Source organism: Rhinolophus sinicus, linkage group LG02 (genome assembly GCF_036562045.2).
Source record: "Rhinolophus sinicus isolate RSC01 linkage group LG02, ASM3656204v1, whole genome shotgun sequence".
In the NCBI taxonomy this organism is placed as follows: Eukaryota; Metazoa; Chordata; class Mammalia; order Chiroptera; family Rhinolophidae; genus Rhinolophus; species Rhinolophus sinicus.
In genome coordinates, this window is record NC_133752.1 from 63043531 (window position 1) to 63059949 (window position 16419).

Here is a 16419-nt window from a genome sequence, read left to right on the forward strand (position 1 = left end):
TTCAGTGTTTTCATTGAGAATAATATCCAAGATATTTTTTCTGTAATATCCTTTTGAATCAGTAACAATATGTTTTAGATTTTTTTTTTAGTTGTTTCTTCACCAAATTTAACAGGTATCATAGAACTTGGAATCTTTTTCATAAATTTGTCTTTCCAGGTTGATTATTATTTTTCATTGTTTATTCTGAGATTATTTGAATTTGCCATAACTTAGTGTTTTGGTAAATGTGATGTTTAGTATTGATTTATTTTGTATATAAGTTCAGTGATTTTCCAATGATATATAATGTGTAGAAATGTTAAAAAAAGGTTTACTTCCTTTTACTTAATTTTTAAAACTACTCTCCACTTATGGAGTTAAGAATTCATCCATTTTGTATCAGATAGATATATATTAAAAACACGCCACCAGTCTTTATTAGGAAACATCTATAAAAAATTTTGTTATGTAATAATATATTCGTCATTTTTACATTTAATTATGAGATAGCACTAAACTAATATTTAAATACATTTGAATATGAATATGTGTATAATAATATATGTCCTTGAACATTAATGCATCCAGAATTCAGAGAAAATAAAAATTCTGTCTATTCCTTTCTTGCTTGGAATTTCAGATTCTACTGGTCATATTAAGAAGCAGAGATAAAAGGAGAAAGCAAGAAATGATTCAAATGCCTAGTAAAGTAATCCTCTACATTGCAGCGATTGACAATGGTGTGTTATATATAGAAATAAAACCAGTCATTGTTTTCAACCCTGCTAAATAAAACTGAACTCTTGGAATGGCACGCCACTTGACCTTTCTGGTTTCACCAGCAGTATTTAACTGGTGTAGAGGAAACACACTTGCAAAGTGTCTCCTGTTGACATGACAGATTCTCCTGGTAGTTCACACAATGTTCACAAGGCCCAAGTCTCTTCCTTCAGAAAGCAAGAGGGAATTATTTTCCCAAGGAGCTACCCGGTCCATGCTGAAGAATAACATGAGAAATTTTCACTCTTTGTCACAACTTGTACTTTCAGCAGGCCCTCTGAAATCAACTCCAGCAGTTAAACATGCAAAAACTTCTCATTTTGAGATTGAAATACTTGATGCTCAAACAAGAAAACAGATATGTATCGTAGATAAGGTAAGTTTTATTTATTTATTGAAATTTCTCTTATCTGTCCTGCTGATGATTAATCACTTGTTTAAAAGGTGACAAGACTGTACAAAAATATATTCCTGGCTTTTAGTGTTAATGTTTCTGACGAGCAGGATATTTTATACTGTGTTTTAGTAGAAAATATTTGCTGCATCATTCTTAATCAATTTAAATGGTAATTAATAATTACTAGGTTCTGGCTGTCTTGCTAAAATTGACCATTGTCGGGAGACAAAATTTCCAGGGCTCACCTTTTCAGTCCACATGAAAAAAAGAAGTTTCCAGGTTTTTCTTTTCATGTACTTCATTGCATATTCACATTATCAGAGCATTTAATAGTATTTATAGAAAATAGCAAGTAAAAGCCACTGAAGTTACAAAAAATTCTATTTTGTGTATATGATAAAATCGCCATTTAAAAATTATTTTGATTTACTTGTCTTGAAAAATAAGCGTCTCACTTTCAATAAAAGGTTTCCTCATTTTAAATCAACAATGTCCACATTCCTAAAGATTGTCTTGCTTAATTTTACCTATTTATATTCATATCACAAATGCTTCACTAAAGAAAGATAAAATAGATACTTCCTAGCTCACACAAACATATGTGTACGTTGTAGATATACATATGTACATACAATATTTCAAACATTTTTAGTTTTTCAAAATTTAGAGACACTAGTAGTTTAATTTATTATGTGAAAGATTGATATTTTAATAAAATGTATCTTCATTTATTTTTCTTTACTGACATGTTAAATAATATTTTTGCCATTCTAAAAATAAAATTCAATCACTGATTCCATTTCACTATGCTCTAGCTGTGTTCCCACGTAAGAGGGGGAGCATTTACTGTTTTTAATTGCCAAGAGATAACATATACTTTCCTAATTAGTAGTTATAACACTATGACCAGCCTATTATTTGGGTAATATTAACTTTCATTTGCAAATGGAAATGAAAGATAAAGAACTTTCACAAGTTCATACAGGACGTAAGTGGAGGGTCGGAAATTCAAACCATTTTTATACAACTCTAAATCATATTCTTTTTCTATAGTACAACTGGGAACATATATAAATGATGGATATATGTTGTTTGTAAAGAATTTTAACTTATGAATTACATGCATGGTATAATTTACTTCTATGTTAGTATCTTAGTAAAGGTTTTGCATTTTTCTGTGTCATACAGAAATAAGATGAAAAAAGTAATTCTCATCCAGAAGTTGCTGATATTTACAATATCTCTCTATCAAAAATGTAAAACTTTTAAGAAAAATACAATTAAATCAGGGGAAACAATGCAATAAATGGAATGGCTATTAAATTGGTCAAGGATTTATGAGGACCAAGATACTAAATAAGACTGGTTTTGTGTCCTTTCTGATGTGTCTGAACCTTCACACAAAATCCACCTTAAAATAATGAGAAAATAATGGGCTTCTAATTATTTTTGTCAAACATTTAAATTTGTTTTATTGAGATTTTATTTGAAGCTAAAGCATGGAGTTTTACATTTGTAGCATTAATTAAGTTGAAAAAACATTAATCATTCCGGAAGTCTGCGTTCTTTAGAGATAAGGATTTTGCTCAGGAATCTCACCTTTGAACTGTAAGAGTCCTGGTATTTGCATTTGCAGTGGCAAACGTTTAGGGAAACTCAGTAGGCTAGATAGGGATTAATTTGGATTCCTCACCAGCCTTTACTGCACAATCAACACCATATGATGTGCAACTTACTATATCCAAATCCTTGTCAATAGAACTGGATTTTGTCTTGTCATGTTTTAGTTAAATCATCTCATAATGATGGCAAGACATTTAAAAGAAAAAAGTATAGATTAACTTTCTCTTTTTTTTTTTTTTTTCTTCATGATTCCTCACAGTTCAAGTTTGTAAACCTGGGAAACGCTGATTTTGTTTGTTGTTCAAGATAATGTTTTTCTTAGACAAATTAATAGCTATATAAATAGTAAGGTCATGTCAAGCGCCTTTCGTTATACTTGGTTCTACCTATTATACAAAAGAAGTGTTGCTTATGACTTAGTACCTGTCTTTCAGCAAAGAAAATACTGTCTTATAAAGTCATAAAAGTTGAAGGTCATGTACTTTAGAATTAAGCATATCTGGACTAACTCCATGTTATATCAACCATATCTATCAAGGCTCAGTAAAGTCACTGAATTGTTGATCTCCAGGACCCTTATTTAGAATAGAGTTTAATAAAATATATTTTGTAAGCTTATAGTGAAGAGTAGGAAAGAGATATGTAACATGCAAAGCATAGTGCATTGAACATAATATATGTTCGAATATATATATATACATATATGTATATATGTATATATGTATATATGCATGTATGTGTGTATATGTGTATATATGTATATGTAGATATATATATATACATATATACATATATATATACATATATATGTTTTAATAACCATTTGGAGAGATAAATTTATGTGTATAAAATCCAAGAAACATGAAAGTGATGAATTTGTGATACTGACACAGAATTTAAATTTGACTTCTTAAGAATCATTCATTGACATGACTTGTTTTAATGCATAGGTTAGACACAAATTTTCAGATATCTTGAGTGGACTGTATTTTAGTAATAGGTATATGCTGAGCTCTAGTGGAAATTGTGCTTGCATCTAGATATTATAACTTCAGAATGGACAGAACATGTAGACAAGATATTCATGTAACAAAAACATTGAGAGAATTCCTGGGATTAAAGAAAATATATTGAAACATGTCCTTTTACTTACACACACACACACACACACCAAACAAACAAATGAAAACAAACAAACAAACAAACAAACAAACCACTTTCTATGCCTTCAGTATCTTCTGCAGGTTTTGTCCATTCCTCTCATTACTTTCATCATGTTCATTTTGTCTGCCCACATTTTCCTTTTCACATTTTATCATAAACCCACTCCATTCAGACGTTTGCCTCCATCATTTCTCAGAATATAAAATTGCTGAGGTCACCAGTGAGGCAATGGTAAATACCCTGCTAAATCAAAGGTCAATTCTCATACTTTATTTTACTCAGTATATCAGCAACATTTGCCACTGTTAAGAACATCCTCCTTAAAACACCTTTGCTACTTGAGTTCCAGGATAATACCACACACACATTTTTTTTTTTTTTTTAAAGCCTACTTTATTGGCGTCTCCCTTTCCTCTTGCAGCTTCTTCATTATCTGACTTACTGGGTATGGACTGTCACCAACTTCATCATCAGAACTTCTCCCCATCTATAGTCATTAATCTTACTGAGTCCCATAGCTTTAAATGTCATCTGTCTATCGGTGACTCATAAACATGCAACCACAGCGTATCCTCTTCCCCTGAACTGCAAATCCACTTACCTGCGTATCTATGTATGCATCTATCTATGTATCTATCTACCTATTTGGATGTGTACTAGGCATCTTAAACTTCATATATCTAAAACTGAATGCTTGTGCTTCCCTAAAAATTTTTCCAGTTCAATAAGTAGAACTACATCCTTCCAATTGTTGAAGACAAACACTTAGAGGCATCACAACTCATCTTCTAATCTCACAACCCACATACAATCCATCTTCATGATGATACCTCACATGTATCCAGACTGACAAATTTTAACCTCCTCTACTGCCAGCACTCCTAAATCTTTCCTGTTTCTGCCCTTAGCACCTTCCATTTATCCCCTACGAAGCAGCAGAATTAGCCTGTTAAATCACGTCAAAGAACATCATTCACTACTCAAAACTAATCAGTATACTCCTTTAGGTCTTAAATGTCACGTTTTTTTCTTGGAGACTTTCCTTACTACCTAGTTAAAATTGCAAAATCTGGCAATGTTTTATATTACTCTTCCTTGTTCTATTTCTTTACTAACACTCATTTCCTTTTTAGTTTGTTTATTATTTGGCCTACTCTTGGTATGCCAGCTTCACAAAATATGGGATTTGATTTTTATCACTTGTGTATTTCCAACAATGCTTTGCACAAAGAAAACATTTAACCAATATGTATTTAATAACTCAATGCCTGTTTAAGGGATATGTGGATTTTATAATGCACTCACATTTAGCTCTGATAGTTTTGGAGTACAGGAGTACAATATTTGAAAATACGTATTATTATTTTCTAAATCAAATTGCCATTGTAAATATATTCATAGGAAAATACATTAGTTAACCCTTTCTACTGAATGCCCAAATTCCTGACTTGCTCCCAACAATGATGTATAAAATTTAACTTTGCATTAGTGTATAAGTTATTAACAGGTAGTCATGTTCTGACTATAAAATCTAACAAGCTTTTCTTAAAGAAGACAGTACAGAGGGGGATATTTAACTAATTTAGTTATTTCCTAGGCATGATTAAGATAATATGACTAATCAAGGATAAAAAGATAGAGGAAGATTTAAAACATATTGTTAATATCATTTTAAAGAATTATTAGAACATCAAAATATATAAAAAATACAAATTAAAAAAATAACAATGAATTATTTCTAGTTGCTAACTATCCATCTCAGTTCTACATTTTAAACGTCAGCAGCTTATCTTGCGATAAGTCGATGATTCAAGACCATAGCAAAGAGCTCCAAAAGCTAGAGGTGATAAACGTTTCCAATACCATCCCATACTTTTTTCTCTAATCTCTTGTCTAAGGAGTTTGACTTCAAGAGTTCCCTTTCTCTTATTGTTTAATTTGCTCTATATCAAAGCTCTCAAAAGCCTTTTAAAGCCTTCTTACAAATAAAATAAAACACTCAGTAATTCTCCAATCCTTCTAATGGTAAAATTAATATAAAGGTAAAATTAATATAAAGTCTCTTTTAATAATAAATCTTTTCTCCATTGTATGTTTTGGCTTCTTTGTCGAAAGTTATCTGTCCGTATTTATGTGGGTTTATTTCTGGGTTCTCAGTTCTATTCCATTGTTCTGTGTGTCTGTTTTTCTGTCAATACCATGCTGTTTTGATTACTGTTACCCTGTACTACAAGCTGAAATCAGGAAGTGTGATACCTCCACCATTGCTATTTTTTCTTAGTATTGCTTTGGCTAGTTGGGGTCTTTTGTGGTTCCATACCAATCTGATGATTTGCTGTTCTATTTCTTTTAAAAAATGCCATTGGGATTTTGCTTGGGATTGCATTAAATCTGTATATTGCTTTGGGTAATATGACCATTTTAACTATGTTGATTCTTCCAATCCATGAACATAGAATGACTTTCCATAAAGAAGATGTGGTATATATACACAATGGAATACTATTCTGCCATAAGAAAAGATAAAATAATGCCATTTGCAACAACATGGATGGATCTTGAGAGTATAATGCTAGGCGAAATAAGTCAAACAGAAAGTAGAGAGCCATATAATTTCACTGATATGTGGTATACACAATTGAAAACAACAAAGGAACAAGACAAACAAATGAAGAAACAAAACCTCAGACACAAACAATAGTTTAGTGATTACCACAGGGGAAAGAGGAAAGGGGGTGATAGATGAGGGTAAAAGGGATTAAATATATGATGATGGAAGGAGAACTGACTCTGGGTGGTGAACACTGAATGTGATAGATGATGTATTACAGAATTGTATACCTGAAACTTACGTAACTTTATTTTTTTAAAATTAAACTTTAATTTAAAAAAAATAAAATCAAGGACACAATGTACTATCAAAATTTGATATATAAAAATTACAAAATTGAGATGAACGGTTTCTCACAAAAGAGGTAATGAAAATATTCATTTCTGTGAACCTGGAGGTGACCCTATACCCACTCCTCTTTTTGGATGTGCTTGGGAATTTCATAATGTTATAGGCAGTTCTAATTTTAAAAGAAACAGTGCACTTTGCTTAATATTATTTTCCCTGACATATATTTCTCTCAGAAAAAGTAGTTTTATTATATTTAACACGGAATGTCGTGACAGGCAATGTGGTAGAGTGGTTTATGCTCAGAGGTCAGATATTTATGACTGTATTTGACACAAATTATTTTTTGCATATTATTACGAAAATTTGAAAATTGTTGTTTTATAATTTTAACATGTTACTTAACTACTCTGACTCTTGGTTTTCCTTTATCAAAAGTAGGGTAACTATCTGTCTTCCAGGAATAACTAAGGATTCTATATTTGTATGTAAATTGTAGCACTATGCATGCACATGGTTAGCAGTCTGTAAATGAATGTAATAATTTAGATAGGGCCAGTATATTAGAAATATTATTATTCCACTAAAGTGAGAAAAAAAATGAGTTACTACTTCTCTGTTATGCCTATAAGAATTAAAGCATTTTAAAATGATAGTCATTATCTTTTTCTGAAATTAATAGGAAGCCTTTCAGAATTAGAAAACATAGCCACAGAGACAATCTTTGTAGTATCAGTTTCTAGCATTCTATATCCAATTCTCATGCTCCAAATAATACACATCTGTTTATTTTACCATGAAAGATACCAATGAACATACCAGCACTGCACACAATGTAATTAGTAGAGAAAGAATGAATAAACTCTAGAAAACTATTCATGAATAAAATGTATAAAACAAATATAGTCTATTATGAGTATTGAATTAAAATTTATCTGTATTTTTCTATTTAAATATATCACCATGTAAGAACATTGGTTTTGTTTAGGGTTAAGCTATAAAGAAGATGTCATTTCTAATAAATGAGATACAGTGATAGTCCATTTAGAAAGTCTACATATATAAGTTTGAGAGGATGCATCTAAGAAAAATTGAAATTTACCAGATTCAGTGGTCCTACAACTCTCTATTTTGACATTTTAGTGTGTCACAATTAAGTATGTATTAATTCAATAAATATTTGTTGAGATATGTGTCTAGTACTTTATCAGGTGTTTGAGATAATGCAATAAGTCATATAGATGCAGTGCCTATCTTCATAGGTTTTGTTCTCTCCTGTGGAAGGCGAACAGAGTAGATGTAACTTTAGGTCCAAAGATATCTACATAGTGAGAAAAAAAAAAAAAAAAAAGGTAATTTTGAGTGTTAAACACAGTGAGATAAGTGTGTGGTGAAAGGAATGCAATGTTCTATTACTCTTTTATTTCAGTTACATTAAGTTTAACCAGGGTTTTACTCTTTAGATTTCTAATGAATTAATGCGTTATAATTAATGAATCTCTCTATATGTAAATCTGTTATGAATTTATCAAACTATCACTTGTTAAGTGTAGCACAGGTTGCCAGATGGTGAGCTGTGGTTCAACAACAGACCGCAGGAGGAACTGAAATAGAGAAGTTTCTTCCAGGTCATGGAGGAAGTACAAGGCACACACCTCAAGGGACCACCCTGGAAGGTCAAGGAAGAGTACAGACAGACAAAGAGGCAATGCTTGCCTGGGACACATTACTTTATTAGGGTACATGGATGAAATGCTTTGGGGTCCCCAGAGATAGCAGAATTTGTCAATTCAAATAAAAATAGTAGGATTTAGGTGAACCTGAATGAGATCTTTTGTAAAGTGTGCACAAGGAAAAGCCACTGGGGTGCAAAGGAGACTGCTGATAACAAGGCTATCGGGAAAGTCATATCAGGAATGTACAGTTTCTTGTGACTCTGAGGGCCACTATATACAGTATGCACTTACTTCAGGGTTTGGTGTCAGTTTAAGGTCCTGCAGGAGTCTTGGTGAAAGAAAAGGGGTGCCAAGGCAGCAACACCATGCTGTAGCTCAGCTAATCTCTCAACAGTTGAAATTTACCAGATTCAGTGGTCCTCCAACTCTTTAGTTTGACATTTTAGAATGTCACAATCAAGAAGTTATTAACTCAATAAATATTATTTGAAATATTTGTCTAATATCTCATGAATATTAGACAAATGCTCTATGAAGATGTGCATGTTCTACTAATTATAAAAAAAGTTCACGATGAAGGAATTTATAGTTTTTTCATGATCTAACAGTTCAAACACAAAAGGTAAAGACTATGCTTGCATAACATATTTCTGGGAAATAATTTTGGTTTGACCTTACTATGCTTTTGTTTGATTCTTTTTCTTTAGAAATTAAATGAGAATGGTATATTAGATATGTATCTTGTCCAGATAAACATTTTACTGGTACATTTTTGTAGCTTCAAAAATAGCTATCAAAACAATTACCTAACTTATGCTGATCTTAGTGTATACTTAACTACAACACACTTAATTTTTGCTGTTTTCTTTCACTTACCTTAGTGCTCAAAATGATCTAGTGACAACTTGTCTGCAGCTGTTCCTCATAAAATTAGGGTTTACTAAATGAACAATAATTTAAGGCAACATTAAGAAATAAAAATCCCATTACTCTATATTTTAAATTATCTAAAGACTTTAGGGAGAGAGGTATGAATTGGACAATATTGTAGCAAGTGGATACTAATATTTACATCACATTAAGACTTTTAGTATCCTCATACCACATTTCTGGACACACATTGGTGCTGCCTGAGGCCTGAAGTTTGCATTATTAGAAGCATAAGCACAAGAAAATTTATATTTTTACTAGAATTGGTGTAATGGCAGCATTTAAGCTCAATGTCGTCCCAAATTATAAATGTAAGTGATCTTAGATTTATGTATTTTTATATTGCATCTTACTTCTGCTGTGAAAATTATGAAATTTGAATGGCTACATGAGAAAACCTCAACGGTTGATTGGGCAATCATTGTTTGAAGCTATTACTCCTAAAATGTTCTCAATTCATTATGATTACGTACTACCTACAAGAATATCTTGCAGTGGCATAATCCTAGAGTACTGCATGCTTCCTTCTCTCCTTTTTTTCTTTCCTGTTTATTTTTTTTTTCATATACATTGAAGAATACCAATCAATCTTCCAGTTGCTAGGCATTGTAATAGACCCTGGGAACACCAGCATGAAGACCAAACCAATCCAAACCAAATATATTCCTTTCTCTTCAGATGTTCAGAGAGTTGTAATGGGTAATGACATGTAAATAGTCCAACACAAGATAATATAACACAAGCTAAAATAGAGGTACCAACAAAGTGCTGCTGAGCCCAGATGAATCATTTTTCTCATTTCTACTGAAGAAAATGAGAGTGGCTTTAGAAATCTCTTCCAGTTATAAACAGTCCCGGCACACTGAAGGATCATCATAGGGTTATTTCTAACAATAAAAGGTAATTTCCTAAAGTAGAAATTATCTCCTCTAAGTGTCTTACATCCTTGGCCTTTCAGGCTTTCTTTTTTTTTTTTTTTTTTAATTTATTTTTTAAATTTATTGGGGTGAAAATTGTTAGTAAAATTACATAGATTTCAGGTGTAAAATTCTGTAGTACATCATCTATAAATCCCATTGTGTGTTCACCACCCAGAGTCAGTTTTTCTTCCATCACCATATATTTGATCCCCCCTACCCTCATCTCCGACCCCTCACCCCCCACCCCCTTTACCCTCTGGTAACCACTAAACTATTGTCTGTGTCTATGAGTTTCTGTTTCTCATTTGTTTGTCTTGTTCTTTTGTTGTTTTTGGTTTATATACCACATATAAGTGAAATTACATGGTTCTCTGCTTTTTCTGTCTGACTTATTTCGCTCAGCATTACACTCTCAAGATCCATCCATGTTGTCACAAATGTTCCTATATCATCTTTTCTTACTGACGAATACTATTCCATTGTGTATGTATACCACAACTTCTTTATCCATTCATCTATCGAAGGATATTTTGTTTGTTTCCATGTCTTGGCCACCGTAAACAAAGCTGCAGTGAACATTGGAGCACACGTGTCTTTATGTATAAATGTTTTCAGATTTTTGGGGTAGATACCCAGAAGATTTTTGCAAACAGTGCCTCCGATAAGGGGCTAATATCCAGAATATACAAGGAACTCATGCAACTCAACAACAAAAATCAAACAACCCAATTGAAAAATGGGTAGAGGACCTGAAGAGACATTTCTCCAAAGGGGACATACAAAAGGGAAAGAGACATATGAAAAAATGCTCAACATCACTAATCACAGAGAAATGCAAATAAAAACCACAATGAGATATCACCTCACCCCAGTCAGAATGGCTATCATCAACAAGACAAATAGTAACAAGTGTTGGAGAGGCTGTGGAGAAAAAGGAACCCTCATACACTGTTGGTGGGAATGCAGACTGGTGCAGCCGTTATGGAAGGCAGTGTGTAGGTTCCTCAAAAAATTATGAATAGAATTACCATATGACCCAGCAATCGCTTTCAGGCTTTAAAGGAAGGCACACTGCTATAGAGATACCTCTAGAGAATTTAGGAAGGGAGGTAAAGATGAATTCCCTACCGACACAAGAGTTACAAGTGTGCAAACTTGTCAGGCTCCATAGCATTAGTATATAATATTTTATTAGTGAATTTTAAAATTGACAGCCTTCAAATAATTTTCAATCCCTGTTGATCTACTGGGATTCAACTGAGTAAACTGAGGCCACCAGTTAAAGCCCATGAATATCACAGTTATTTATTTTCCTATGAGAAGTTGTTCTCTTTTAGATGAATTTATTTTGAACTGCCTAGTACATCTAGATAACATATATTTTATTTGAGAATTGATATTTCTCTGAAATCAAGGAATGCTGCACGTCTGCCTTCTTATAAACTCACCATTCTAAAATAATTTTGTGAAAAGTGAATTAATTATTATCTGTCTTTTTTTCCTTGTTGCAGTTTAAGTTTTCTCATTATACATTTTCACTGCCGCCAAAATAAGCATTTAATATGATTTCATGTTTAGGGAATTTCTAACTTGCAATTATTGGTTATTTGATTTAAAAAAAAATCAAAGTGTAATATAATTAGCAATTTCTCTTAACAAAACGTTTGATGAATTACTGGATGTCTAATACAGTCTTTTATTTTTTGATACTGGTCTGCGTGCCATTTAATATAGATTTATTATTTGCCTCCCATAAACTTCAAAAGTTATTTTATGTATATTTTTTCTTAACTCAACATGATAAGAAAAACATAAACAGCTAGATCAGCCATGACCCCTGACCTACTGATTGTTAAAATAATATTTACTTCATTTCAAAATGCGAAGAAAAAATCAGCTTGTTTCTAATTATAAAATATAGATTAATACATTTACTAATTTGCTTTTACTTTTTAATCAACATTTCTGGCATTGTACAGACAATGTGTTCTTAGGCCTTTGTTGGTAATAGAATCCCTCTAACTTAATGGTCCAGTATGTCATAGTTTAAGTATTTAAGTACAATTTGGCTGAAGTACCTAAGTGTCAAGCTGTTTTAAGGGTTATACTGTGCTACAATAAAAAACAAAAACCTGGACTCAAAGTTTAGCTTTGCTTCTGCACACAAAGACACCCATTCCTCCTTTGCCTGATTATGTCTCTTCTTATTACTCACACCACTCACCATCACATCAGTCCTAAAAGCAGGGGCCAATGTGTGGAGTTCCATAATACATATGTGATGGAATGAACAATTTTTTTTTCAGTTCTGCCCAGGCTCTTGCCTCATGGTTATTAATTTATAAAGTTGAAAAGACTCAGTGATTGCAAGATGATCAAATTGTCCCCTTCAATAGAGAATGCATCTAGAGAGCTAATTCTTTAACGAGCTATGGAAAAAGTCTCACCTTTGTTTATTAGAACTGCTAACTCTTTAGAATCTTGCCCTGTTTGTTCTATAGCCAATCAATCAGTACATCATTTTATTCTATTCTAATAGAACTCCTCATGAGCTTGTAGCTTCCTACTTTAAATCGCCATCACTGCTAGCATACAGACTGATCTACCTGGGTCTTTACTGAACACCCACAGGATATGTAACAAAACAATGAAGATACTATAGTTTCTATCAGATGTAGTTACAGCCCATATGTTTCACATCACTAGGTAAAACAGAATTGAAATTTATTATTACAAGTGAAATGGTTCTGTTATTGCATTACCATTTCAATTGTCACCTAGAATCTGTTTAATTTACAAAAACCAGATTGATTTTTTAAAAATCTAAGTTATATTATGTCACTCCTCTAATGTAAACCCTCCAACAACTACACAACTTACTCAGAAGAAAATCCAAACTGCTATCCTCTGCTCTAAATGGTTATGGATTTATCTTTGCAACCTCACCTCTCTGGTCATATCTTTAACCAAGCTGTCCCTATCTCATTCTGCTACAAACACTCCGACTTGCTTGCCATTTCTCAAACACTCTTGATGTGGTGATCCCTCATGGTCTCTGCCCTTGATTCTTCTGTCTGAAAGAATTTTCTTCCAGATATCTACATAATTTTCTTCCTAGTTAAAGCCTTTACTCATATATCCTTACCTTCCAAACAGAATCATACTTCTTTCGATCATTTCTGATCTCTTTATATTTTCTTTTTAGAACTTAATCACCCTCAGATATATTACATAAGTATTTCTTAGTAGTCTGTCTCATTTCTTCTAGAATAATAGTTCAATGTGTGCCATTGCACCACAGTGTTTTAGCACATGGATTTAGGTACATGACTGCCTGTATTTAATCCAGCTCTGTGGCTTATTGGCTGTGTGACAGGGTGCAAGCCTCATAACATTTAAGTAAATCAGTTTCTGCACTATCAACTGGGGATAATAATAGTTCCTAACTCTTTGGGTTGTTAGAAGTATTAAATGAGTTAACTGCTTAAAAGAATACCTGGTACATAGAATACACTATATATGTGCTGGTTATTGTGTTAAAACAGTAATACTCGTGTGTGTGTGTGTGTGTGTGTGTGTGTGTGTGTGTGTGCATGTGTTTACACTCCTATATGCATGACATATAACAAAGTTACTTGTCCATAATTCATACTCAATTAATATTTTTGAATGAAACAGCAAACTATCATAAATATTTACCATATCATATTAGTTTAGCTTTGGGTAATGATTGATTTGTTTTACTAACAGTGATCAAGTTTATGTTAAGATCTAAACTATAATATCTGAAGTAGGTATTATGAGCAGCAAGGCATATCTGGACAGTGAACACTTTCTAAAAGGATTTTATTTGTATTAATTAACTAATCAGTGGGGTAACTTTAGGAAGACATATTTCATGACCATGGTTTCTTTATATTTTAAAGAGTCTCAGTATTACATACTTCATAAAGTTGTTTATAATGACCAAGCATTTTCTAACTAGACCTTAAAGTAGTACCTCCTACATAGTACTCGTAAATACTCAACACATTTTCCTCCACCTCTCATTTCCACTTTTTTCTCCCTCTCCACTATATGGTACAGTAAGGTTGTTAGGTACAAGGTTTAAACTAGGCTATTTGGATTCAAAGTCCATCCTTGTAGCTTATTAGCTGTGAGTTGGATAAATTACTTAACCACTCAGAGTCAGAGTTTTCTCATCTTTAAAGTAAAAATAATACTGTATCTTAAGCCATAAGGATGGTGTTTGAGTTCAATTCTTTAGCAAAGATAAAAGGTCTTGGGATAGTGCTGGACTCTTACTAAGCATTTCAATGATGTTACTTACGACCGCTAGCAGTATTTATGATCTCCAGTGCTATTTCTCTCTGACAAATTAAGGTAAAAGACAAATGAGACAATTATTTAATTATAACACAAAACTACCTAGAAAACTCACTTCAGTGAGAAAATATTTTCACCTATATAAAAATAATAGCATTGATAGTATTAGCATATATCGAGCATTGAAATTGATCTATTTCATAGGATTCAATAACATTCACTGTCTTTATAAGTCCATAGCAGTTATATTAGGACAGTTTAAGTTCAGAAAAGCAGAGGTAGAATTTGTTATCTATAGCATACTTTTTATCCCTGTTTCTTTGTGTGTTTATCAATAGCACATTTTTACATTTAATATTGTTTTAATTGGGATTATAAATTCTATGGTTATCTTTTCTACATTTAAGTTGTGAGATGAATGCAGTCTAGAAGGCTGTGTCCTGCACAAGTATTGAAGATCAATTTTTCTAGTTTTGAAAGACTGATAAAAGTTAAGTTTAAAAACGTTAGCTACAGAACATGAGGATAATGATGCTGTTATAATGCCTGATAATTACCACTTCTGGACCATGAGTACCAGAGGCTAAGCTTCCTGCTATATGCAGTAGGAAAGGAATTTTTATTATTACTTGCAATCATAATTTTAAGTATACTATACGTAGTAGGTCATGTTGATGATGGAGGTCACCTTATACCTTATGTAACAAAAAAGCTGATCTTCTACTTATCTAACATTTTATGAGCTATTTTTATTTATGTTATGTGCCCAGGAAAATAATGCCTTGGTCAAGGATGAAAAGCATACATCTTGTGCGAAGGACAGAAAATGAATGAAATTTTGTATCCTATCCACCCCCCCATACTGAAGGAACCTGAATTTTCCAACTACAGCATAATATATATATATATATATATATATATATATATATATATATATATATATATATATATATATATTATGATGATATTTGAAATATATAACATCTATATATTTATATATATCAAGAGATTAAATTAACATGATTTATTAAAATGCATGATGTATTCTTACTTCGCATGAAGAGAAAAGATGGGAATAGTACCTGGTTTTATGGTTTTCTATATTTTAGACAAGAAAATAAATTTTTGATCATTTGTGGAAACTGACTTTATGAGTCTTAAAATTATTGTTCTTTCCCCAAACACCTATGGGTAGAAAGTGGGCTCTCGGAGAGCAGACCTTGTCTTTTAGGTCATCGGTTTCTGGTTTAGATACCTTATAACATTGAGACACCTTGGATTTTGAGATTGATACCATGACTAAAAGGAATGTTGCACTGCTTCCATGAAGATATTGTGTGTGTATTTTGAAAATGCAGAGGAAGAGGACCAAATATTTCATGATGAGAAGGGTAGACTCTGGTAAACATTAATGGTATATATTTAGATTGTTTTTGCTGGTTCTCATACAGGAACATGGTAGTTCCTACTTCTCTGAAGTAACGTGTTTTGTGCTTTGAAATACGGGTGAAAGGCATATATTTACGTCCAGAGGGGAATTTTAAGCATCTAATCTAATTTAACCACCTCTGTTTTTTAAAAACTTCTGCCTTGGAAAGAAGCAATATTCCATATGTTGTCAGTTTTTCCAGTATAGATACTAAGGTGAGGAAAATGCAGAGCAGCTCTACCAGCCAATCTATGGTCTACATGTAGTCTGTGAAAAAGAAGCATATATTATTT

At 32.3% G+C, this 16419-nt stretch overlaps 1 protein-coding gene across 2 annotated transcripts in view; it reads left to right on the top strand.

Annotated features, from left to right (window-relative positions):
* Positions 1–826: 826 nt before the first annotated feature.
* The window catches only part of TECRL (trans-2,3-enoyl-CoA reductase like), an 83801-nt gene continuing 68208 nt past the window's right edge, over positions 827–16419 (top strand). The window contains exon 1 of one of the 2 annotated variants that reach the window (XM_074324493.1): positions 827–1138. In XM_074324493.1, coding sequence (XP_074180594.1) covers positions 905–1138 — 234 coding nt within the window. In that variant the 5' untranslated portion in view covers positions 827–904. The remainder of the gene's footprint in view (positions 1139–16419) is intronic. The other variant, XM_019756999.2, reaches the window with a different exon arrangement.